At 48.0% G+C, this 24,592-nt stretch overlaps 1 protein-coding gene across 3 annotated transcripts in view; it reads right to left on the bottom strand.

Annotated features, from left to right (window-relative positions):
• Positions 1–728: 728 nt before the first annotated feature.
• Positions 729–24,592, bottom strand: part of RNF111 (ring finger protein 111) — a 370,041-nt gene continuing 346,177 nt past the window's right edge. For 2 of the 3 annotated variants that reach the window (XM_086959381.1, XM_086959383.1), the window contains 2 exons: positions 12,387–12,517; positions 729–1,852 (listed from right to left, as the gene is read on the bottom strand). In XM_086959381.1, the coding sequence (XP_086815507.1) occupies positions 1,735–1,852; positions 12,387–12,517 (249 nt within the window). In that variant the 3' untranslated portion in view covers positions 729–1,734. The remainder of the gene's footprint in view (positions 1,853–12,386; positions 12,518–24,592) is intronic. The other variant, XM_086959382.1, reaches the window with a different exon arrangement.

Genomic DNA, 24,592 nt, shown 5'->3' with positions numbered 1-24,592 from the left:
GTTACGGCTCTGTTTTTCTTTCAGGTTCGGACCAGAAGTGATCTTTCATCTTGGTCTTTTCCGGCACTGTTTTCCGCGCCTTGGAGCCTGGATTTGCTGTGTTTCTTGATGCACCTTCGGCGCTTTTGAGTGGTTGCCTATTTTCCTGTTGGACTTCTTTACGGTTCTGCCTTCGGACTTTCCTTTCTGGATGGTTGGCGGTACTTTTCTTCAATGACTTTTGACTGTTTATGGTTCCTGGACAAAGAAAGAGGAAGTGTTGTCCTCTATGGTGACTTATATAGCATGTACTCTCTATGGTTGCCTAAGGGCTCATGGGAGTTGTAGTTTACTGTTTTTTCTTTACTATGTTCCTATTGGCTGCTGTTGGTAGTAAAGAAATAGAGAAAGCATAATCCTCGCCTCCGTGTCCTTAATAGAATTGAAAATTCTTGTCACGAATGTTTGCAAATTTTTAATTCTTGTGTCAAATCCTCAAACTCTGCCTCCTGATGCACCGAAAGCAAAGCAGTTCACAAACACATCCAACGGTGATCGGTCCCAATCGAATTAAAACTTTGAAATGCAAGGCTAGACAATTTCTGACAATGACCAGTTGTATGCAGAATGCATCTGCAACATGATATTAAGAAATCTGAATTTGGTGAATGTCAGATTACAGCCCAAACAGTAAAGAAATTAGGATGTTTGTAACACAGCAAGCAACATAGAAATAAACAGGACACAAGTGGATTTTAGCTAAGTTTATTAAATTAAAAACTAATAAAAATCCCTGGGAACGAGATCCTGGGACTTTTATAAGTTCCATGAATGCATGGATACCTGCAATAAGAACTGCAATTCTAACCTGAAATCGTATATTTTCTGTTTACAATATCAGTGTAAGCAGATAGCTCATCTATTATCTGCACCCAGCCAGGTGAAATCAACAATTAGTGTTTGTTAGAGCCGTTTCACAGTAGCAAAAGTTGAATTAGATCTCAGATGTAATAAAATGATAAATACAATCTGTGAACAGCAGTCTTAATGTTGACATTCAAATATATGTGCATTGTGCTAAAATAAACTGTAAACACCTTAGAGACATGATCTGACCAGACAACTCAGGAGAGCAGTATGTATTCTGTTATCCAAAAACATATAGCATGTTGGTCTGTTCCCAGTATTAAAACAATGGTGTCTGATTTAAAATTGATATTTTAATTATACAGCAGCCAGTCTTTTCCTATTTAAGGAATGTCTTGATACACATTATCTTTATTTCTAGATGATCTTTATACATTAAAAACTAGAATACATGAGTGATTAAATTAAGAAATTCTTGGTTAGTAAAGGATGAAATCATATTCCCAATAAGCCTGATACTATGGAAAAAATCAATTCTACTTACTATTAGAAAAGCTAGTCTTGCCTGCAAGTTTAGGGTTCACAAAGCCCATATGTGCAAAGAAACGCATACACGGAAGCATGCCAAAACACAATTACAATAAAATGAAAAAAGAAAAACATAAAATCTAAAAAAAAAAAAAAAATCCAAAAAGCTTTATAAATACATTGAAACTTGACTGTATACAAACTGTAGGTCTATAGCATTAGTTGTACTATGCAGCAGAGCCAGCACTCAAAATTCAATGCTTCCAAATCTGCGCAGGAAAGTCATGCCATCTTTGGTTGACTGCAGTACCAGGAGGAGCAGGTGGGGCATGAGGGATGTAAGAGTCCTGAAAAATTATGTCAACTTTCAGTAGGCAGTTGCGCCTCAATGTCCACTCTGCAGATTGGGCACTTCTTGTTTGTGATCAACCACTGATCTACACATACTTGGTGGAAGAGGTGCATACAAGGGAGGCGCCTGTCATTTTAAAACACAGAAAAAAAGAGAAGTTAGTACTCAAATTCTCTTTACGTGGATAAAGAATATGGCTTAGAAAACAGAAATATAGAATTTAATGAATAACAAAAGGCTAAACTTTCTTGTCCTGCTCAGCTTTGTTCTTCTGTGAATGTTAATTCAGTAGCAATAAATAAGTTACTTACCTTTAGTAACGCCTTTTCAGGTAGAGACTATCCAACCACAAATTCCTCACCTTAGAATACTCCCCATACATCAGACTATAACCAGGTGATCTTGAGCAGTACCTCTGCATGCCTCTTGGCTCTGCGCTGGTGTAGTCTGTGCAGTGACATCGCAGTTTCTATATAGGTGTCACCTCATCATGCTTACATCAGCATCTTCCATGGCTAGTTCTGAGCTAAAAACTCGGCTCTACATAAAAACAATATTATTTTTTTTTACCAGTGTGCAGTGCCTAAAGTGATCTTTTGGGTAAAAAGCCCAGTCTGCAGAGCTGAGAGGATCGATGAGGAATTTGCAGTTAGAGTATTTGCAGAAAAAGCGTTACCGAAAGCAAGTAACTTGTTCTTCTGTTAGAGACTTCTAACAGCAGATTCCTCACCTTAGAAAAGATACTCAAGCAATACCACCCTGGAGGTCTGCAAACTGGCTTGGATCAAAACATCCTGGAGAACAGTGCCCATCCCAACAGATCTGATTCTCCAAGCAGTAGTGCTTCGTGAACATATGGAGGCACGTCCATGTGGCAGTTTGGCAGATGTCCCGGACAGGTACCCCACACATCAATGCACTAGTGGCGGTTTTGGCCTGATGGAGTGAGCCTGCGAGCCCCTAGTGCAGTGGACTTCTTAATGTTGCATCCCACTGTAAAAGAAAAAAAATCCTCGGGCCCCCTTAAAGTTTTTCACAATTATTCTGCTAAATTGGCTGCCAAGATGACATCACAAACTTGGGGAGGGAGTTTAAAAACCCTCAACTGTCATCACTCAAGCTCTATGCATGAAGGTGAAGCATGCACAAGTTCGGGTGTAGGACCCTGCCCTGTTGCCGCAACAGGAGTTCCTCCCGCAGATTCAGTCTGACCGGAGGCTCATGCTCAGGAGTTCTGGATACCATACTTTCTGTGATCAATCTGGAGTCACTAGAATGACTTGGTCCTGCTCGTTCCAGATCTTCAGAACTCTAGGCAGGAAAGGTGTGGGCGGAAAGGTGTACAGGAGTCCTGAGTTCCACTCAAGTCAAAATTGGTCTCCGAGCAACAGCTGCGTTGGAAACTCTAGCGTGCAGAAGTGATGTCATTGTGCGTTCTCTGCAGTGGCGACTAGATCAAGCCATGGTTCTACCCAATCTCGGAAGAGAACTTGCACCACTTCCGGATGGCGTATTCATGATCAGCGAGTCATTGATGGCTAAGTTAGTCCACTTCCACTCGACGCAGACCATAGGATTGTGTTCCGAATCCAGGCCCGAAGGGAAACTAATTGGAGATAAGACACCAACATAGACCAAACAATTTGAAAGGAGGGTCCAAGGGCAAATTTAACGACTAACTAGGTACATGCCCCAAACCATATATCAATACACTAAATAGTACCTAGGAGTCAAGCAACAGATGGGTCATTCACCATGGACAAAAAACTTAATACCATACAAATAACACAAGTGGGAACACACCATACAGACCTTAGTGTGATAGTAGCCGAGTTAAGACTCAAGGGCATATGGAAAGATTCCCATCAGAAGCCACACTGTACTGCCCTCTTTTGCATCATTTGGGTTCTCCTTGCCCAGGAGACAAAACAAAGCGGCCGGTCAGTTGTCACCGTGACCGTTTGTAAATGAAAAAGAGTGTTGTTGGAGGGAAGTGTTTTATGGAATTACCAGTGTTTATATGGCAACGGAAAAAAAGCAGTGTAAGGTGAGGAAAGTGAATATTGAGAAGTATTAAAATTAGATGAACTGGGTCGAAGCGAGTAATTTATTAGTATCTCCCAGTCCCCCAAAGCTAAAAGACAGGTGCAAACACGGATTTAAAATAATATCCGCGGTCAGTAGTGGTCAACATGTTTCTGCATATATAAGAAAAGAGTTTCATGCCATACCATTCTTAGAATCACAAGCTATGAATTTAATCATCAGGAGTATCTATGACTGCAAGCATTATGTACAGTTTGTAAATCGCGATTCCACCGCCCTCCACACACACAATCCCGGAAGACACACTGACTGCAAAAGATCCTAACCGACCACCACCCACGGACAGTTCCCCTGCCGAACATCCTTCACCATTGACTAAGTTCCCACGACCGTCGAAGACCCGCCGGCCGCACGCACCTCTGAAACCCTGACATGCATCCTCCTCAACGTGCGTTCCCTACACCGGCACGCCGTAGAGATCTGGGACTTGATCGACACCCTCTCGCCCGACTTCGCCTTCTCCACGGAGACTTGGACCAACGCCACCTCCGGCCCCGACATCGCCACTGCCATCCCAGACGGCTACAAGATCCAAAGAAAGGACCGCCCCCACCGCCCAGGAGGAAGACTTACCATCACACACAAGACCCCCCTCTGACTCTCCACCTCCAGTACGAGCGACACCCCCACTCCAACACAGAACACCTCCACTTCCACTTCCAGATCCAGACCAGCCCCAGGACCACGCTACGCGGCACCCTAGTCTACAGACCCCCGGGACCCCTGACTAAGTCCGCAAATAGCTTCGCTGAGCTCGTCGCACCCCACGCCATCACCTCCACGTACTACATTCTACTCGGGACCTGAACTTCCACTTCGATAACTGCAGCGACCCAGACTCCATCACTCTCATTGACAACCTTGCCAACCTCGGACCACTACAGTGGTGAGAAAATTTTTCAGAACAATTTATAAAGGTGTGTTCCGGACAGAGAAAATGAAAAGACTTAAAGGGGCCCTGTTGGTTTCTAAGCACTAGAAAGTGACTAATCTTTAAAAATTCATATCTCTGTTTCCCTACAGTGGATTATTTTCGTTTTGGTGTCATTTAAAAGATAAAAATATTACCTATTTTTATAAATTGGTGTTGGTTTTTTATTTTGTGTTGTGTCTTAATTATTTACTGAAATGGTGTTTTTAAATGCTTTACATACCTGTCTTTGAAGTTAAGCCTGTCTGCTCGCAGCCACGTTACCAAGGGTTGAGCAAAGGAATAATTTTTTAAGACCTATGCTGAGTCCTATCATGTGTTAGTGGCCTTATTGCCAGTGGCAGACCTACATTTGCCCCTACCAATAACCCACTTTCCAACAATGTATTTTACCAATTGTAGTATCCAATTGTCCGTTCTGATGTTTTGCCATTCTTTGAGGTAAAAGGATATTCTCCTCCCCCCACTGGTGTTTTGTGTGGGTCTCTTTTCGCCAACGAATCCGTTTAAACTGCTTCCCCTTCCTCTTGAGGCTTGGCCTCTGCCTCGTGCTCGAAAGGGCTGCTTTTGCTGTTGCTGCACCCTTGGTAGCTTGATTGTTGCCCTGTTTGTTGTGTTGAACCTTGAATTTGTGACTGTTGAGCATTTGTTGGCCCTGGCCACAGCCCCTCTCCCTGTGGTTTCCTGTTATTGAAACCCCCTCTTTTAAATGAACCTCTCTGCCCTTGCTGTTTCATTATCTTTTTTAATCTGTTGCAGAGACTCATCGACCTCCAGTGCATCTCAAGTGAATGGCCTGTTGATGGAAGTTTGAACTTCCTGCTTGAAACCGGAAATCCTGAGCCAAGCATGTTTTCTCAGGATGGTACCTGTGCACATTTGCCTGCTAGCCGTGTCTGCTGTGTCGAGAGCTGATTTAAGGCAAGTATTCGCTACGTTTTTGCCTTCCTCAATCAATCAATCAATCCATTTATAGAGCGCGCTACTCACCCGTGAGGGTCTCAAGGAGCTAAAGGGAGGAGGGGTGCTGCTACTGCTCGAATAGCCAGGTCTTGAGGTGCCTCCTGAAGGTGAGGTGGTCCTGGGTCGTTCGTAGGTGGACGGGGAGGGAGTTCCATGTCTTGACGGCCAGGTAGGCGAACAATCGTCCTCCGGTGGTGGTTCTGCGAAATCGTGGGACGGTGGCGAGGGCGAGGCTGGCGGAGCGGAGCTGGCAGGTCGGAGTGTAGGAGGGGAGGCGGTTGTTGAGGTATTCGGGGCCCATGTCGGGGAGCGCTTTGAGTGCGAGGGTGAGAAGTCCGAACATAATCCTTTTGCTGACGGGGAGCTAGTGCAGGTTTCTCAGGTGGGTGGATATGTGGCTGTGGCGAGGGATGTCGAGGATGAGTGATGCGGAGGCGTTCTGTATGCGCTGAAGTCGTTTCTGAAGTTTGGCTGTGGTTCCCGCGTATAGGGCGTTCCCGTAGTCCAGTCGGCTGGTGACGAGGGCCTGGGTGACTGTCTTTCTGGTTTCGATGAGGATCCACCTGAAGATTTTTCAGAGCATGCGCAGGGTGTTGAAGGATGAGATGGCGTTGACTTGTTTGGTCATTGAGAGTGAGGAGTCCAGGATAAATCCTATGTTGCGTGCGTGGTCCGTGGGTGTCGGTGCGGTGCCCAATGCTGTGGGCCACCAGGAGTCGTCCCAGGCGGATGCGGAATGTTCGAAGATGAGGACCTCCGTCTTGTCTGAGTTCAATTTCAGATGACTGAGCTTCATCCATTCCACGACGTCTTTCATCCCTTCCTGGAGGTTGGTTTTGGCGGTGGCTGGGTCCTTGGTGAGGGAGAGTATCAGCTGGGTGTCGTCGGCGTAGGAGATGATGTTGTGTTTGCATGCGATGGCGGCGAGGGGGTTCATGTAGATATTGAAGAGGGTTGGGCTGAGCGAGGAGCCTTGGGGTATGCCGCAGAAGATCTCATGGCCGCGGAACAGAAGGGAGGGAGGCGGACTCTCTGGGTTCTGTTGGAGAGGAACGAGGTGATCCAGCCCAGAGCTTTTCCTTGGATCTCCATGTCGTGGAGGCAGGTTATTAGGGTGCGTTGGCAGAAGGTATCAAAGGCGGCTGAGAGGTCTAGGAGGATGAGAGCGGTTGTTTCCCTGTTGTCAAGCAGGGTCCTGATGTCATCGGTAGCTGCGATGAGGGCGTTCTCGGTGCTGTGGTTGGCTCGAAATCCGGACTGGGACGGGTTGAGGGAGTGGTTAGCCTCGAGGAATGTAGTCTGCTGTTTATTGACATTCTTTCCAATGACTTTTGCTAGGAAGGGAAGGAGAGAGATGGGGCGGAAATTCTTGAGGTCTTTAGGGTCCGCTGTGGGTTTCTTCAGGAGGGCGTTGATCTCTGCGTGTTTCCAGCTTTCTGGGAAGGTGGCCAACGTGAAGGAGTTGTTTATGACGTTCGGGAGGTGGGGTGCGATGATGGCGTTGGCTTTCTTGAAGATGTGGTGAGTGCATGGGTCAGAGGGGGAGCCAGAGTGGATGGTGTTCATGGCGTGGGTGGTGTCTTCAGTGCTGATGTGGGTCCAGGCGCTGAGGGTGCTGGTTTGGTGAGAGGAAGCGGAGTCTGGGCGCCGAAGCTGTCGTGTATGATGTTCCTGGATGATGGATTTTGCTCTCCTTTTGTCTTCTTCTGGGAGCTTGTTAAGAAGTCTTCCTATTGTTGGTGGTCGTATCTATTCAGCAAGGCGTTAAAATTAGCAATACGCCATTGCGTAGCTGCTTCTTTTCCATTTTTCACCCCACCATATCCTTTCTTTTACTCTCCTTTTCAGGTGGAAGCCCGGTATTGGAGACAGCAATGGGTCTCCTTCTGGCTGTGGTCACAATAATGGAGTCTGGTACCATGTTCCCCTGGATGTACTTAGGGTCCTTTATGAGTGCTTTTTATTTTTTCACCACTCTGGGTGTTATTCCCTTGCTTGATGCTGGTTCCTTAAAGCAGTGGTTCCCAAACTTTTTTGACCCGTGGCTCCCTTGATCAAATTGGCAGTTGGCCGTGGCTCCCCCCCATTTTTTTTATCGGTGGACGGGTGGGTGGGGATGTAAGCCCGACCTCGAGAGTACTTCCTGTTGTTTTCCTTAAATTAATTGGGATGCAATGAAGGTATTTAATCATATTTGTAACAAAATAAAAAGATAACAGTTGAAAAAGGGGAAAAACAAACTTTAGTTTTTTGTGCTGATATGTTTTCTCTCATCGAGAAAGTAAATGCGTTGTGAACTCAGGCGTGGGAGGCTGTATTGGAGCCAGTGACCATACTGATGTTTCAGCAATATTTTAATGCCCTCCCCTTTCAAGGACCATTCGAGAGTTCTACTGGGTTTGGCCTAGAATAGTTTAGAAAAATGACGATGGCCCTGTCTGTAAACGCACATTTGAAGATGTTTTTTTAAACAAAATACACTTTCTTTTTATGTAATTGTAAATGCATATTCCCTATTGAATATATGGAATATGCATTTACAATGACATTTTTAAAAAGTGTATTTTGTTGAAAAAATCTTCAAATGTGCGTTTACAGACAGGTCCATCGTCATTTTTCTAATCTATTCTGGACCAAACCCAGTAGAACTCTCGGTTAATCTGGAGTTAAATTCCACCAGGTTAAGACGGAGCCACTCGGTGTTATCATTGCATACTGGAGGAAACATGCACCCAACAGGCAAACACGCATGCGAAAATTCATTTAATACACCCCTGTCAACCCTCTCCCCCTGTCTGCCAGAACCCTACCAACACTCTCTCCCCTGCCACCCTCTCCCCCTGCCTGCCAGAACCCTACCAACACTCTCTCCCCTGCCACCCTCTCCCCCTGCCTGCCAGAACCCTGCTAACCCTCTCCCCCTGCCCCGGATGTCTCCCCGTCTCTTGTTTTATGCCTTGTGGCTGCCCATGCTTGCTCCCTTCGTGACCTCTCCTGCCCCCTCTACCCATGTCTGTCCCCTTCGTGTCTTGAGACTGTCACTTCTTTCCATGCCTGCTCCATTCGTGTCCTCTGACTGTGTCTTCTATCCATGCTGCTCCCTTTGTGTCCTCAGACTACCCTTCTCTCCATGCCTGCGCCCTTCATGCCCTGAGACTGCCCCTTTCCTCTGTGCCTGCTCCCTTCATGCCCTGAGACTGCCCCTTTCCTCCATGCCTGCTCCCTTTGTGCCCCGAGAGTGCCCCTTTCCTCCATGCCTTCTCCCTTCGTGCCCTGAGACTGTTCCTTTCCTCCATGCCTTCTCCCTTCGTGCCCTGAGACTGCCCCTTTCCTCCGTGCCTGCTCCCTTCGTGCCCTGAGACTGCCCCTTTCCTCTGTGCCTGCTCCCTTCGTGCCCTGAGACTGCCCCTTTACTCCATGCCTGCTCCCTTCGTGCCCTGAGACTGCCCCTTTCCTCCGTGCCTGCTCCCTTCGTGCCCTGAGACTGCCCCTTTCCTCCATGCCTGCTCCCTTCATGCCCTGAGACTGCCCCTTTCCTCTGTGCCTGCTCCCTTCGTGCCCCGAGACTGCCCCTTTCCTCTGTGCCTGCTCCCTTCGTGCCCTGAGACTGCCCCTTTCCTCTGTGCCTGCTCCCTTCGTGCCCTGAGACTGCCCCGAGACTGCCCCTTTACTCCATGCCTGCTCCCTTCGTGCCCTGAGACTGCCCCTTTCCTCCGTGCCTGCTCCCTTCGTGCCCTGAGACTGCCCCTTTCCTCCATGCCTGCTCCCTTCATGCCCTGAGACTGCCCCTTTCCTCGGTGCCTGCTCCCTTCGTGCCCTGAGACTGCCCCTTTCCTCTGTGCCTGCTCCCTTCGTGCCCTGAGACTGCCCCTTTCCTCTGTGCCTGCTCCCTTCGTGCCCTGAGACTGCCCCGAGACTGCCCCTTTACTCCATGCCTGCTCCCTTCGTGCCCTGAGACTGCCCCTTTCCTCTGTGCCTGCTCCCTTCGTGCCCTGAGACTGCCCCTTTACTCCATGCCTGCTCCCTTCATACCCTGAGACTGCCCCTTTCCAGTGGTAGCTGGTGACATTTGTAAGTGGTGAGGTGTAACATTTGTTTGGGAGTCCACCACGGCAAGCTCGGTCGGTAATATTTTGCTCAGTGCCATACTGATAATGTCAAGAGTTTTTGTTCCAAATAACTGACTAAAATATAAACATGCCCTCTGTGCACGCACGACAGACTGACCTGACAGGCTTGGGTGTGCTGAAAGAGTCCGTTTTATCTACTCTCTACTCCGCACTGAGTGACCAGAACAGTTTATTGCCATTGAGCCTCCGCAGGGAATTCGTGGCTGGTAAACCCATTGGCAAACCCGTCATGTGAAACGCTTGTATTTTGGTAACAGTAACCTGCCAGCAATCTGAGCTATACATCTTGGCTGATTCAAAAGGCTGATACTCAACCTTCTTCTGCAATAGTCGTGTGTTCAAGAAGCCTAAGATTTATAGCTAGCGTGACATGGCAGCCATGCCTGCAATGTGTAGCACTTGTGGAAAATTGAAGTTTTTAACTTGCGGCAGCAGGGGGAGGCGCGCCTCGCGTGGCAGCAGGGGGGAGGAGGGGTGCCTGCATGATTCCCTCGTGTGTGGCAGTCCAGGATGAGACAGCATCCCGGGGGCACACACAGCCGCACCCGAGCACATCACAGGTCTTTTAAAGACCTTTTACATGTTAATGAGGCCTTGATGTTGTTTTACCCCTTCTAACAGCCCCTGCAGCTCCTCTCTGCATGTTGCCCACATCGTGCGCGGCGCCCCTGGGAACTCATAACGGCGCACCAGGGCGCCGCGGCGCACAGTTTGGGAACCACGGCCTTAAAGGATTCCTTGCCATGATCCAGGATACTGGAAAGGGCCAGAGTTTCTAATCGGAAACCTGTGTCTCCTTTCTCCTCCTTGAGGGTGACTCCGAACCGGTCTGCAGCCCTTTTGACTATGCCATTATAAAAGGCTATGTCGTCTGGGGTGAAGCCCTCGAAGGATAACTGCATATCTCTTCTTCTGGGCTTTCGGTGTCAAGTTTGTTCCATGTGTCCTTTGTTGTCGGAGAGTTCATCCTCGTTAGGAAGGTCTTCATATTCCTCTGGCTCTTCGTCTCAAGGCTTTGGTGTGAGAGGTGATTCGAAGATATCGTCTTCTCCTCCTTCGGCATTCTCCGCCACTTCGGCATTAATGTTCTCCGGTTTGACGACCAGAGCGTTCTTTTGTTCGAGGACTATTGTTTTGGGGATTTGAAAATCCTTTAGGGATTCGTCGAACTCTTTCTTCTTTTGAAGAATAGGCGTCATTTCCTCCTCGAGTCTCTTTCTCTTCCTTTCGACCTCGAGGGGCCTCTCAACATCAGAGGCTGTGGATTTTCTCTTTTTGCTTGCGACTGAATCCGATTTAGATGGCGTGGCTCTCTTCCTTGTGGGTTCGGCTTCGACCCTTTGTTTCGTAGTCTTGTGCGATCCCCCCTCTTCGGTAATCTTTGGATGGGTTCCGTGTGTCTCTTTCAATTGCAGCTGACCGTCGATCGCCTTTTTGCTCGACGTCGGGCTGCCTTGGTTTGAGCCTTATGTTCATGGCCCTTCGGTTCCGATGGATGTGTGTGGTGCTTTACCTTCTCTGGTTTCTTTGTTGGCTCGCTCGTCTTTTTCTGGGTGCGGGCCTTTTTGGATTCCACTTCTTGAATTTCGACGTCCGACCCCTTGTGTCAATTCTGCTGGTATTCCGTGTTCATCCTTATCGCTGGAGAAAGCCAGATCCTTAAGGGACTTAAGGGACGTCTTCTTGCTTGTCTACAACACTATGGCGTAGTGAACCTCTCTCTGCTTACAGCGTCTTCTTTCGGCAGATACTTCGCGCAGGCTTCACAGTCCTTGTCCTGGTGGTCTTCTGGGAAGCAGAGGTTACAGACGTGCAAATTTGTGGTGGGATTTGGGCCAAAATTGAAAAGGGGTGTTTTCCATGTCCCCCTACCTCGCCATTTGTGGACCGGTGAGGTCCTCTGTGGTATCTTCCCCAGAGCTTCGACGGAACTGTGATTTTCTCTTCGGTAATGTCGATGAGAGATGAGCTTTGCGGTCAACTTTTTCTCGATTTTCTTAATGTTGTGGGAAAGTTCTGAAAATTTTTTTTCGGAGGTTCCAGACTTGCTTCCAGACCCAATGGCGGAAAAAAGAATCTGAAGATGGCTACCACGCGCACGTCGACCTCCAGGATTCTGTCTGACGTCACATAGGGGAAGTACCAGACACCAAATGGTGACTGACAGCGACCCATAAAAATAAAAAACAAGAAACCAAAGACTATTTCGGACCCAACCACTAGATGGCGAAATAATGCATGTGAATACAGAAAAGGATTCACGCTGCAAAACAATGCATTTTTATTCAATAAATGGCCATAAATAGTGAGCAAATAAACCTCAATAATGTTCTATATATAGTTGACTACTGCAGAGATATTTAGGCCTGGGTAGGATCTGTAACATGTTGATGTTAACCTTACCTGGTTTTCCAAGCTATAACTTTTAAAAAACGCGAAGTTACACACTAGTTATTGGTTTGTATATATGTTATAACAGCAATATTCATATTTTATTTTTGCAAATGCACATGCTCTAAACTCAATTTACCTGACATCTTCACCTTCCTCTAACATAGAGAGGCAAATAGTACATTTTTCCTCGGTGTCTTCCTCTATTGGTTCTTCCTCTTCCTCTTGTTTGCAGTGCAATTTCCTCTGTGAGAACCAATCAGTTGATACCTTATTAGTAGAGATGACATTGACAAACTTGGTGAAAAGTGGGTTCATGCAAAAGAATAAATATAACATTTCTTAACATTACTTTATTAGCAAAAACACCACACCTTTCCCCCTTTCTCTCACCACCCAAAAACAACTTTGATCCTTCCCCGTATACAGACCGCACAACACACTTTGCCCTTTTTACCTTTACATGAAGCTTCCACTGAGACCTGTCAAAGAAAAGACACCAAACTGGTCTAACTAAAAGGAACCATGGTGCCAATGTTTAAATAGTCACTGCTCACCCAGAAGTTCTACTTCATGAAACCTCAATTGATTCACTTTACCTCATCCTAAAAACATTGATACAATTGAACAAATGTAAAATTGCAGCGGTTTTGCAAACTTTACATCAAGTAGCCGGAAAAATAAGGTATTTACCTGTAATAATATACTCAAGAAATGTGATGAATAGGAAGGGCACCACCACACTCAATCTATTGCCCATTCTTATCAAATTGGTCAAACTTCCAAGTATGGGACCTGATGATACCGTGATGGGATCTGCTGAGCCCCTACTACCCAAGGCCTCCGAAATCCGTGTTTTAACTTGCTACAACCACCAGATAAGCTATCTCAGGGAGGAAAAGTACCAGAGTGGAGGAGTACGGTGATAACCTACATACCCAACAGAGCGAAAGGATGTCATTTTTATCCCCTTCACTCTTTAGCTCATGTAAGTTTGCACCATCTTGGATGTATGCCAAATCAGTATCCAAGAAAGACAAAATGCAATAATCGGGCTCCTTTCTGGGAAACTAAGATTCAGACGGACTCCAACTACGAAACAACGTGCATGAATATGAGCAAGCATATGAAATGATCATACCCCCATAATTGATAAAGAGTACAGTTTGTGGTCTAAAATGAAATAATGCACAAAAGGGATTTAATTGACCATTAATTTATTAGGCTGCGGCTTAACACCAGTAGTGCATGCTTTAGATCATATTACTCTCTTTTTACTAACTTACTCTGGCTTTGAGAGGTTGTATTTTCGTCTTAACTGTTCTTTCTCTGGTACCATCATTGTGCAACACAGATAACAGGTGTTTACTTTATCCAAAGGTATACATAAGACCCTGAAAGCATCTGTTGCTTGAAACGGTCTGTGGCAGTGTAGGAAATGGGTCTGTGAATGAGCTGGCAGTGCAATACATTTTCTTGGCATCTATTCTTGGCAGTTGTGTACTCTTTGGGCTAAAACTACTAGGTCTTTTCAGTGCCCTGTATGTTGACCATAACACTTGAGGAGCCATTATTTAAAAAGTCCCAGTAGTAACCTCACAAGTAGTACTGAGTGAATAAAGCATGCCGTCATGCTCAACAGTTCTGTCATTGTTATTCCTATCAGACTAGTATGTTTGTTGGGAATTCTCTTTTGTAAAGCCACATTAATCTTCTCAGTCAATACACATAATGATTGTGAGGCCCAACAGGAACAAATGTTGTACTGTCCCGCTAACGCTTTTTGTGAGGGAGAGCATATCCCACTCAAGGCTTTGCCTTCTTGTAAGTCATGGCACCCTCTCAACAACGCCAATATTACACTCTGTGAATCTGCATGTATACGATCTACTGTAAAGACTCTTTCCACTGTTGGTGCCATATGGACCCAGGTGAGTCAGTGGACTGCAAAGCAGAGCTCAGTGGCTGCACCAAACTCCAGTTTCACTTACCACTCCATCTTTTTACGGTACGATTGTCGAATTGTTAAGATGCGTTTGACCAACTATTCCAAGCCAGTATTAATGATTACAGAGTCTGATTAAGGAGGAACAAGGTTTGCAGTTTTAAATTTGCATTTAATTCATGATGTGACCAACTATGGCTGGTGAGGCAGTTTTGCCACACATAATTTCAATACATTGAGCTACACAGACAGGAATTGGGTCTCTCCTGTGCAGAGGGATTAGTGTCTAATAAGGAAGAATCCTTTTACAAGTCTTCTGCCTATCTTACATACAAAGTGGTAGCGTTTTGTATCAGATTATTGCAATTTGTCAGCACTAACATCCATTGGCAATAATAAAAAGGCCATACCCGTTTGTAACCTTCCTCTGCATCCAGCACATCTTGCTGTGCACATTTATGTTGTTCTCCTGATTGTGTATGAGAAACACCACTTGCACTGAGTATCAACAACCGCCTTTGGTAGCAATGGTATGTCGGATGTGGAGAGGAGACCAAATTGAATAATCATTATAACCTTTTTGGTGAATACTGAGGTAAGAACATGTTTTGACACCAAAAAAGATACTAACTCTTCTAATGACACACAATGCAGGGTGTCATACAATCTCTCTGTGTTTTGAAGTTTTCAGTATAAAACACACACAAGCAGGACCATCAATAGTCATCGTTTTGGAAATATCAGGCAATAGGCAATGCTCTTTCTAATGCTATTCATTCCTCCAAATCAGAGGGCAGAAAACAATAATAGTAAATATGTGTATCATTATGGATTTTGGGTTGAATTAGGTAATTTCCATGTGATTAAGGAGCGCTTGGACAAACCACATGTACCAATAGCTCGTCCCACAGAGGTGCATATTCTCAACACACTTAATCATGCCTGTAGCACAAGTTACTTACCTTTGGTAACGATATTTCTGTAAGAAACAATAGTTAGTGTTAGATTCCTTACTTTAGAATATCCCCAGGCGTCAGACTGGATCCGGAAAGTTTTGCGTAGCAGTACCCCTGTGCGTCGGTAGGCGTCGTCTGCAGCTCCGCGCCCGTCGTCGGCATTACTGAGTACTTAAACGCTGCCCTCGAGCGCCGACGTCAGTTCTTATACACAGCTTTTCCGCGCAAGAAACGCAGAGCCATGATAAAAACCGACACTGGTTCCATGAAACTAGGGCCCTCAAAGGGAAGAACCCTAACCCTATAAATCGGTTCGCAGAACGGGGAGGATGGGTGGGGCGGTAAGGAATCTAACACTAACTACTGTTGCTTACAGATATATTGTTACCGAAGGTAAGTAACTTGTGCATCTGAAAGAAACAGGTTAGTGTTAGATTCCTTACCTTCGAATAGATACCCAAGCAATACCAACCCCAGTGGTGGGTCTGCGAACCAATGATCACAACCGAAAGTCCTGGTGAACAGAACGGCCGAAAAAGCCATCTCCCCGGACTTGGCTGTCCAGGAAATAGTGTCTAGCGAATGTGTGCAGCGAGGCCCACGAAGCTGCCTGATAGATGTCCTGCAAGGGGACTCCCCGACCCAGAGCAGTAGTAGCCACTGTGGCCCGAGTGGAATGGGCACGCAGCCCCACAGGAGGCTCCTTTTTAGCCAGTGAATAACAAGCCTTTATGCACAAAACGACTTTGGGCAGGAAAGAGGGACGCGTTCTCAAGTCAACTTTGTCCGGATGGACAGAGAGGAAAGGAGGTTGAGAAGATAGAGCCTGGAGCTCACTCACTCTCCTGGCAGAGGTGATGGCAACCAGGAATGCACTCGTCAACACCACGCTCTAAGCAGCCCCCTCCTCTGTAGCCACAGAAGGAAGGGAGACAAAACCAGTGTCGGGCGAAGTGTCCAGACCACTGGCCTCTCCTAGCTCTACCGCCCAGTCCTGATATGACTGGCACTCCCGTGCCAGAGGGTCCTCAGACCCCTCCCAGTCCTCCCCGCCTCCCATCTCCTGATATTCAGGTGCAAAGGATGGGGCCGGATCATAGAAGAATTGCTCTTCTCTCGGCGTCGAGTGACGCCGGTCTGACGCCGGATCCGGACCGAGGGAGGGACCGGAGACGACGTCGTCCAGGGACGGCGTCGAGGGCGACACCCAGGAGTTCGGCGTCAGCGGAGGGGTCGTAAGGTCGACCAGCCGCGACCCGGATCCAATGGGGCCCTGCGGTGTCGGGGCAGAAGCACCCGCTTGGAATCCCAAACGGGGCCGCGGGACCCGAAGGCGCCACTGCGGGACCCGACGGAGGAGAGAGCGACCTCATAGCCATGAGGAAGGCATCAATCTCCTCCGGTGTCGTGTTCAGCCCAGGAACCGGCCGGTATGGAGCTGGCCGCGGCACCTGCGGCTCCGGCAGAGCCACGTGGGCGGTGTCGCCCGAACCCCCGGCCGCATCACGCGAGCGTCGGGGGGAGTCGGAAGAGCGATGTTGTCTCTTCGACTTCTTGTGTCTCTTACCTGAGGACTTGGAGCCCGACGAATGGTGTCGACACGAGATGCGATGACTGTGGCCCTGCAACCGGTCCTTCGACCTCCTCCTGGACCGGGACCGTGAACGGCGCGGGGGCGACTGCCGGAGCTCGAGGCGCTTACAGGACTGCTCCCGCCTAGCCTTCAACGCCAAGGCCTGGCAGTCGGAGCACGACGACAAGTCATGGTCGGCCCCAAGGCAATAGAGGCACCGACGGTGGGGGTCGGTAACCGACATCAGGCGGTTACAATCGGCACAGGGTTTGAACCCAGGCATCCCTATCGGCACCGAGAGTCGTATCGACTCGAAAAAGGATCCAAAAAAAGATCGAAAAAGTTAGTTAAAAAGTGACTAAGAAGTACTGCTTTTTACTGATATGTGCTTGCTGGCGCCATAAAAAAAGAACTGACGTCAGCGTGCGAGGGTGGCGTCTAAGTACTCCGACAAAGTCATCCCGGCACCAACAACGCGGAGATGTAGATGACGCCTATCGACGGGCAGGGGTACTGCTACGCAAACCTTTCCGGATCCAGTCGGACGCCTGGGGATGTTCTAAGGTAAGGAATCTAACACTAACCTGTTTCAGATTTCCAATTTTACCACATTACTGAAGACCTTGGAATGGATGGCAAAGGTACTTTTACTAAGTATATATACAAAGTTTGGTTTGTCTTCAGAGGTGTGAGTGGTAGTCAAGGTCAACAGTGGTTTGATACTGATATTTTGGTGATTTAAAGGGAACCTAAAACTGTCAGCACGTATGTGAAATGTGGTAACACATTTCTAGTGAATATTATATTTCTTTGGCAGCTCTCCTGGAAAAAGGCAAAATTTACATAAAAGCCGAGCCAGAAAACCTTGTCAAGGAAACGCGGCCTAAAGAACTGCCACAAAAATGAATGAGTGAAATTACTGTTTACAGCCTTGCGACCTGGTATTTTGTCGTGTTTGCTGTTTCTTGTCAAATGAATAATATTGATGGGCTTTTGAACTTGTCATGTCCACTCTCATCTACAAAGAGTTAAACATCTGATAGCGATTCCAACTGGTTTAATCAATAATGAGTCAGTGTTGGGGGCGGGAAAAAGGAGGAAAGGTAAAGTATTATGGTAAGATTATGCAGTTTTAAAGATTTTGAAAAAGAAAACAAGCTTAATATGAGAGCTTCCTGGCACTGCATTGGTATTAGTTTACTGATTTTTTCTTTTAATCTGTTAATTGTTTTCTATCACAATCAACTTACATAATGATCAACCAAATCTATACATGCTCTTCAATCTCGTTTAGGCAGTGGCAAAACCATGTGATAATATAATCAGGGCAGTAGGTCAGAGTAAGTAATGTACAATCGTTAACTAACGCCCACAACAGCAAGGAACTCTTCAGCATTGTCAAAGAGCTTACCAACCCTAGCGCCGGCACCAACAACATCACTCCCTCTCAAGACCTCTGTGACTCTCTAGCCTCGTTCTTCCACAGCAAGATCGCTGACATACATAACAGCTTCGGCGAACAACTTACTCCCCTCACCACCGAACTGAAGCCCCCCCGCCACCACCCTTTGCGCCTGGACCCCGATCAGCACCGAACCCACCATCCGCTTGATGAACTCCATCCACTCCGGATCACCAACCGACCCATTGCCCCCACCACATCTTTAACAAGGCCGACTCCATCATCGCACCCCAACTCCGGGATATCATCAACTGCTCCGTCCACAACGCTACCTTCCCAGAAAGCTGGAAACATACCGAACTCAGCGCCCTCCTGAAGAAACCTACAGCAGACCCCACCGAACTTAAGAACTACCGTCCCATCTCGCTCCTCCCATTCCCTGCCAAAGTCATAGAGAAGACGGTCAACAACCAGCTCGCCGCCTTCCTCGAGTCTAACGGCTCCCTCGACCCCTCACAATCTGGATTCCGAGCCAAACACAGCACCGAGACCGCCCTCTTCGCAGCCACAGACGACCTCCGAACACTACTAGACAACGGGGAAACAGCGGCCCTCATCCTCCTGGACCTCTCCACAGCATTTGACACAGTCTGCCATAGCACCCTTGTACAACGCCTCAGCAACGTCGGGATACAAGAAAAAGCACTGGACTGGATCATCTCGTTCTTCGCCGGAAGAACCCAGAGAGTCCGCCTCCCCCTCTTCAGATCAGAGGCCACCAAAGTCATCTGTGGAGTACCACAAGGATCATCCCTGAGCCCCACCCTCTTCAACGTCTACATGAGCCCCCCGCTTCCATCGCACGCCAGCACAACCTTAACATCATCTCCTACGCGGATGACACACAGCTGATCCTTTCCCTCACAAAAGACCCAAACCCCGCCAAAACCAACCTACACGAAGGGATGAAAGACGTAGCCGAGTGGATGAAGAACAGCAGCCTAAAACTGAATTCAGACAAGACGGAAGTCCTCATCCTAGGATCATCCCCCTCTGCATGGGACGACTCATGGAGGCCACCAGCCCTTGGCAGCGCGCCCAAACCAACGGACCACACTCGCAACCTGGGATTAATTCTAGACTCCTCCCTCTCAATGACCAGACAAGTCCACGCCGTCTCGTCATCATGCTTCAACATCTTACGCATGCTCAAAAAGATCTTCCGATGGATCCCCACCGAAACAAGAAAGACGGTCACCCAAGCACTTGTCACAAGCCGACTGGACTACGGAAACACCCTATACGCCGGAACCACAGCCAAACTGCAGAAAAAACTCCAACGCATTCAGAAAGCCTCCGCCCGACTCATCCTAGACATACCCCGCCACAATCACATTTCCGGTCACCTAAGACCTTCACTGGCTCCCCGTCAACAAGAGAATCAAGTTCCGTCTCCTCACCCACGCACACAAGGCCCTCTACGACCTAGGACCCAGTTACCTCAACACGCGCCTGAACTTTTACACCCCCACCCGTCAACTACGATCGTCCAATCAAGCCCTTGCCACGATTCCACGAATCCGAAGAGCCACCATGGGAGGAAGATCATTCTCCTACTTAGCGGCCAAAACCTGGAATTCTCTCCCCACCCACCTCCGCCTTACACAGAACCACCTCTCCTTCAGAAAACAACTCAAAACCTGGCTGTTTGATAAATAGCGAAACCCCCTCCCCCAAGCGCCTTGAGACCCTCTGGGTGAGTAGTGCGCTATACAAATTTTGACTTGACTTGGCTTGACTTTTAGCAAGCACGAACCCCAAATCTAGGAATGTACTTGTTATTTTTGTCTTACTAGTGTGGGGGAATGTAATGTAAATTGATACTTGTATAGCGCACTACTCACCCGCAAGGGTCTCAAGGCGCTTGTACGAATACCGCTGTGGAACCTATCCTGGCTTTCCCTGTGAGGCGTCCACTCCTGGGCACCCCCAGGGTGGAGGCCAGGCATCCTTAGCGTTGTGGGGGCCGTTGTGGAGATTAAGCAAGCTATTGCCCAGAGTTGCAGAGTGGGACTCCATGATTAGAATAGGCACTGAGGCGAGAATTATCAGGTCCGTGGAATTTTTGAGCCCAAGACCCGCCGAGGCAGGGAATTGAACCCTGGTCCCGGGCTAGACCTCTGCATCAGGGTCTGCCGCTCTAATCATTGAGCCACACTTCTCCACAGAAGAGAACCAGTGCAGTAGGCAGGTACCTTTGTCCGGAGTGACCTGTCGCTCCGTAATACTACTTAATAATACCATTATATCCTCCCAGTATGTACCCAACCGTGGACAATCCCATAACATATGCAAAAGGTCCACTAACCTGCAGCGGGGGCACTGAGCAGTGTCTAGATGAAAATATTGGTTTATCTTCGCCGGGGTAATGTATGCCCTGTGCAGTATGAAGAAATGAACTAATTGGAATCTGGCATTTCTAGTGCTCATCCATGCCCTCTTAACTATCTGCGACCAGGCCAAGTCTGGTATGTCTATCAATATCTGTTACCCATTGGTCGCGTAGTTTCTGCAGCTGCGGCAAGCCCCCCCCAAGCATGCATCTATATAAACAGGTGACGGCCTTATAAGTGCCGGCCGCCATTACGACATATTGGCACGCTGAGCTCACCGATGGCTCCGATAGGCCCCTACCCCAGTACTTTTGGATGGCAGCTATTAAGGCTGTATGGATTAAATAGTGTCCTCGTGGGAGCCCGAAGTTCTCCTGCAGTACACTATAGGGTAGCAAAGCACCATCTCCCAAGACCCCCCTCTGCTTTCGGACGCATCAGTGTATCCAGCGCCACTCTCCGCCTCCTGTTCCCCCAGATGAAGCCACCAACCATAGATCAGAGCTGTCGAAAGAAGGAGTCAGGCACCCACACCGGCAACGTTCGGAAATAATAAAGTAGATGTGGAAGTGCCACCATTTTCAGTAGGGCCTGCCACCGACAAAGGTAAGGTTCCCCAAAACTGCATGCTACTCTTAAGACCTCTAATCACCCTGCCAATGTTACCAGCCAGCAAGTCCATGGTATGATAGATATGCGTCCCTAAATAAGGAAGGCAGTGGGGTTCCCACTTGATGTCGTGCGCAGGCAAATCACATGCCGGGGCCACTGGGAAGACACAAGTCTTCACCCAGTTAACTCTGAGACCGGAAACTTCCCAGAACCTGTGCAGCATTGCCCGGGCTCCCTCTAGTGCATCTCTCGCGTCCTTTGAAAACAAAAGGAGATCATCCGCATACAATGAGATAAAGTGCATCCGACCGCGGAGTTGTAGGCCCTGAAATGCTCTCCCCAATCTAGCACTGATTGCTAATGGCTCTATAGCCAGGGCAAAAAGTAAAGGGGACAGCGGGCATCCCTGTCTAGTACCACGCCCCACTGGACACGAGCAGGAGATGATAGTTCCCACCTTCACTCTGGCGCTTGCCGATGCGTATAATATCTCGGTCCAGCGGACATAACCCTCCCCAAGCCCAAAGGCTCTCATAATAAAGAACAAATAGGGCCATTCTAAACTATCAAACGCTTTTGCTATGTCTACAGAGAGGACCACCGCCCGTTTCTCGTCGTCATGGTCCCCACCCAGTATGCAATTGGCGTATGCTGCCCGCAGTGTTGCGAGTAGGAATGAAGCCGGATTGATCGGGATGGACTAAACGTACCATATGCGGGAGGAGTAGAGTGGCCAGGACCCGACTCATTTAATAATCAGAGGTTAGCATGGACAGGGGTCGGTACGCAGAGGGGTCGGTACGCAGAGGGGTCAGTAGGGGCCCTTCCCTGGTTTAAGTAGAGAAATGATGATGGCTTCCCTAGTCGAAGACGGCAGTACCCCAAATTACCTCGCGTCTTTAAAAACCGACAGTAACCTAGGGGCAAGGATATCTACATAGGTTGAGTAAAACTCGATGGGCAGGCGGTCGATTCCCGGAGTCTTGTTACGCGCCATTTGTTTCATAGCGCATTTAATTTCAGATAACGTAATATCCTGGCTAAGGGAGTACGCCTGTTCCGCATCCCCTTATTGTAAAAATTTTTGTCCACCCTAAGCGTGGAAGGGTATTCTCAGATGTGAGACCCTTGCTCATTGCACCATCAGGATTCAAGCAAACCGGGCCGAAGACGGCTGTAATGCCAGAAACCGGTCCCCGGGAGCTTGTTTCCTTCCCAGTGTAAGAATTGGCTTTTGTAGTTTGGTTTGCCCTGTTCCCATCATGCACTGGGACAGGAACAGACTAATTTGCATACAGCCAGGTTCTGAAACTGGGATGGTGCAGTGAGCTAAAAAACGGTGTTGGATCTAGCCCTGATCTCTTGACTGGGTGAGAGCTTTCTGCTTAATTCAGAGACTCTGTCCCTCACCACCCCTTATTGTAAAAATTTTTGTCCACCCTAAGCGTGGAAGGGTATTCTCAGATGTGAGACCCTTGCTCATTGCACCATCAGGATTCAAGCAAACCGGGCCGAAGACGGCTGTAATGCCAGAAACCGGTCCCCGGGAGCTTGTTTCCTTCCCAGTGTAAGAATTGGCTTTTGTAGTTTGGTTTGCCCTGTTCCCATCATGCACTGGGACAGGAACAGACTAATTTGCATACAGCCAGGTTCTGAAACTGGGATGGTGCAGTGAGCTAAAAAACGGTGTTGGATCTAGCCCTGATCTCTTGACTGGGTGAGAGCTTTCTTCTTAATTCAGAGACTCTGTCCCTCACCACCCCTTATTGTAAAAATTTTTGTCCACCCTAAGCGTGGAAGGGTATTCTCAGATGTGAGACCCTTGCTCATTGCACCATCAGGATTCAAGCAAACCAGGCCGAAGACGGCTGTAATGCCAGAAACCGGTCCCCGGGAGCTTGTTTCCTTCCCAGTGTAAGAATTGGCTTTTGTAGTTTGGTTTGCCCTGTTCCCATCATGCACTGGGACAGGAACAGACTAATTTGCATACAGCCAGGTTCTGAAACTGGGATGGTGCAGTGAGCTAAAAAACGGTGTTGGATCTAGCCCTGATCTCTTGACTGGGTGAGAGCTTTCTGCTTAATTCAGAGACTCTGTCCCTCACCACCCCTTATTGTAAAAAATTTTGTCCACCCTAAGCGTGGAAGGGTATTCTCAGATGTGAGACCCTTGCTCATTGCACCATCAGGATTCAAGCAAACCGGGCCGAAGACGGCTGTAATGCCAGAAACCGGTCCCCGGGAGCTTGTTTCCTTCCCAGTGTAAGAATTGGCTTTTGTAGTTTGGTTTGCCCTGTTCCCATCATGCACTGGGACAGGAACAGACTAATTTGCATACAGCCAGGTTCTGAAACTGGGATGGTGCAGTGAGCTAAAAAACGGTGTTGGATCTAGCCCTGATCTCTTAACTGGGTGAGAGCTTTCTGCTTAATTCAGAGACTCTGTCCCTCACCACCCCTTATTGTAAACATTTTTGTCCACCCTAAGCGTGGAAGGGTATTCTCAGATGTGAGACCCTTGCTCATTGCACCATCAGGATTCAAGCAAACCGGGCCGAAGACGGCTGTAATGCCAGAAACCGGTCCCCGGGAGCTTGTTTCCTTCCCAGTGTAAGAATTGGCTTTTGTAGTTTGGTTTGCCCTGTTCCCATCATGCACTGGGACAGGAACAGACTAATTTGCATACAGCCAGGTTCTGAAACTGGGATGGTGCAGTGAGCTAAAAAACGGTGTTGGATCTAGCCCTGATCTCTTGACTGGGTGAGAGCTTTCTGCTTAATTCAGAGACTCTGTCCCTCACCACCCCTTATTGAAAAAAATTTTGTCCACCCTAAGCGTGGAAGGGTATTCTCAGATGTGAGACCCTTGCTCATTGCACCATCAGGATTCAAGCAAACCGGGCCGAAGATGGCTGTAATGCCAGAAACCGGTCCCCGGGAGCTTGTTTCCTTCCCAGTGTAAGAATTGGCTTTTGTAGTTTGGTTTGCCCTGTTCCCATCATGCACTGGGACAGGAACAGACTAATTTGCATACAGCCAGGTTCTGAAACTGGGATGGTGCAGTGAGCTAAAAAACGGTGTTGGATCTAGCCCTGATCTCTTGACTGGGTGAGAGCTTTCTGCTTAATTCAGAGACTCTGTCCCTCACCACCCCTTATTGTAAAAATGTTTGTCCACCCTAAGCGTGGAAGGGTATTCTCAGATGTGAGACCCTTGCTCATTGCACCATCAGGATTCAAGCAAACCGGGCCGAAGACGGCTGTAATGCCAGAAACCGGTCCCCGGGAGCTTGTTTCCTTCCCAGTGTAAGAATTGGCTTTTGTAGTTTGGTTTGCCCTGTTCCCATCATGCACTGGGACAGGAACAGACTAATTTGCATACAGCCAGGTTCTGAAACTGGGATGGTGCAGTGAGCTAAAAAACGGTGTTGGATCTAGCCCTGATCTCTTGACTGGGTGAGAGCTTTC

The sequence above is a fragment of the Lissotriton vulgaris genome, chromosome 2_2, assembly GCF_964263255.1.
Source record: "Lissotriton vulgaris chromosome 2_2, aLisVul1.2, whole genome shotgun sequence".
NCBI lineage: Eukaryota > Metazoa > Chordata > Amphibia > Caudata > Salamandridae > Lissotriton > Lissotriton vulgaris.
This window is presented reverse-complemented; position numbering and strand designations above follow the sequence as displayed.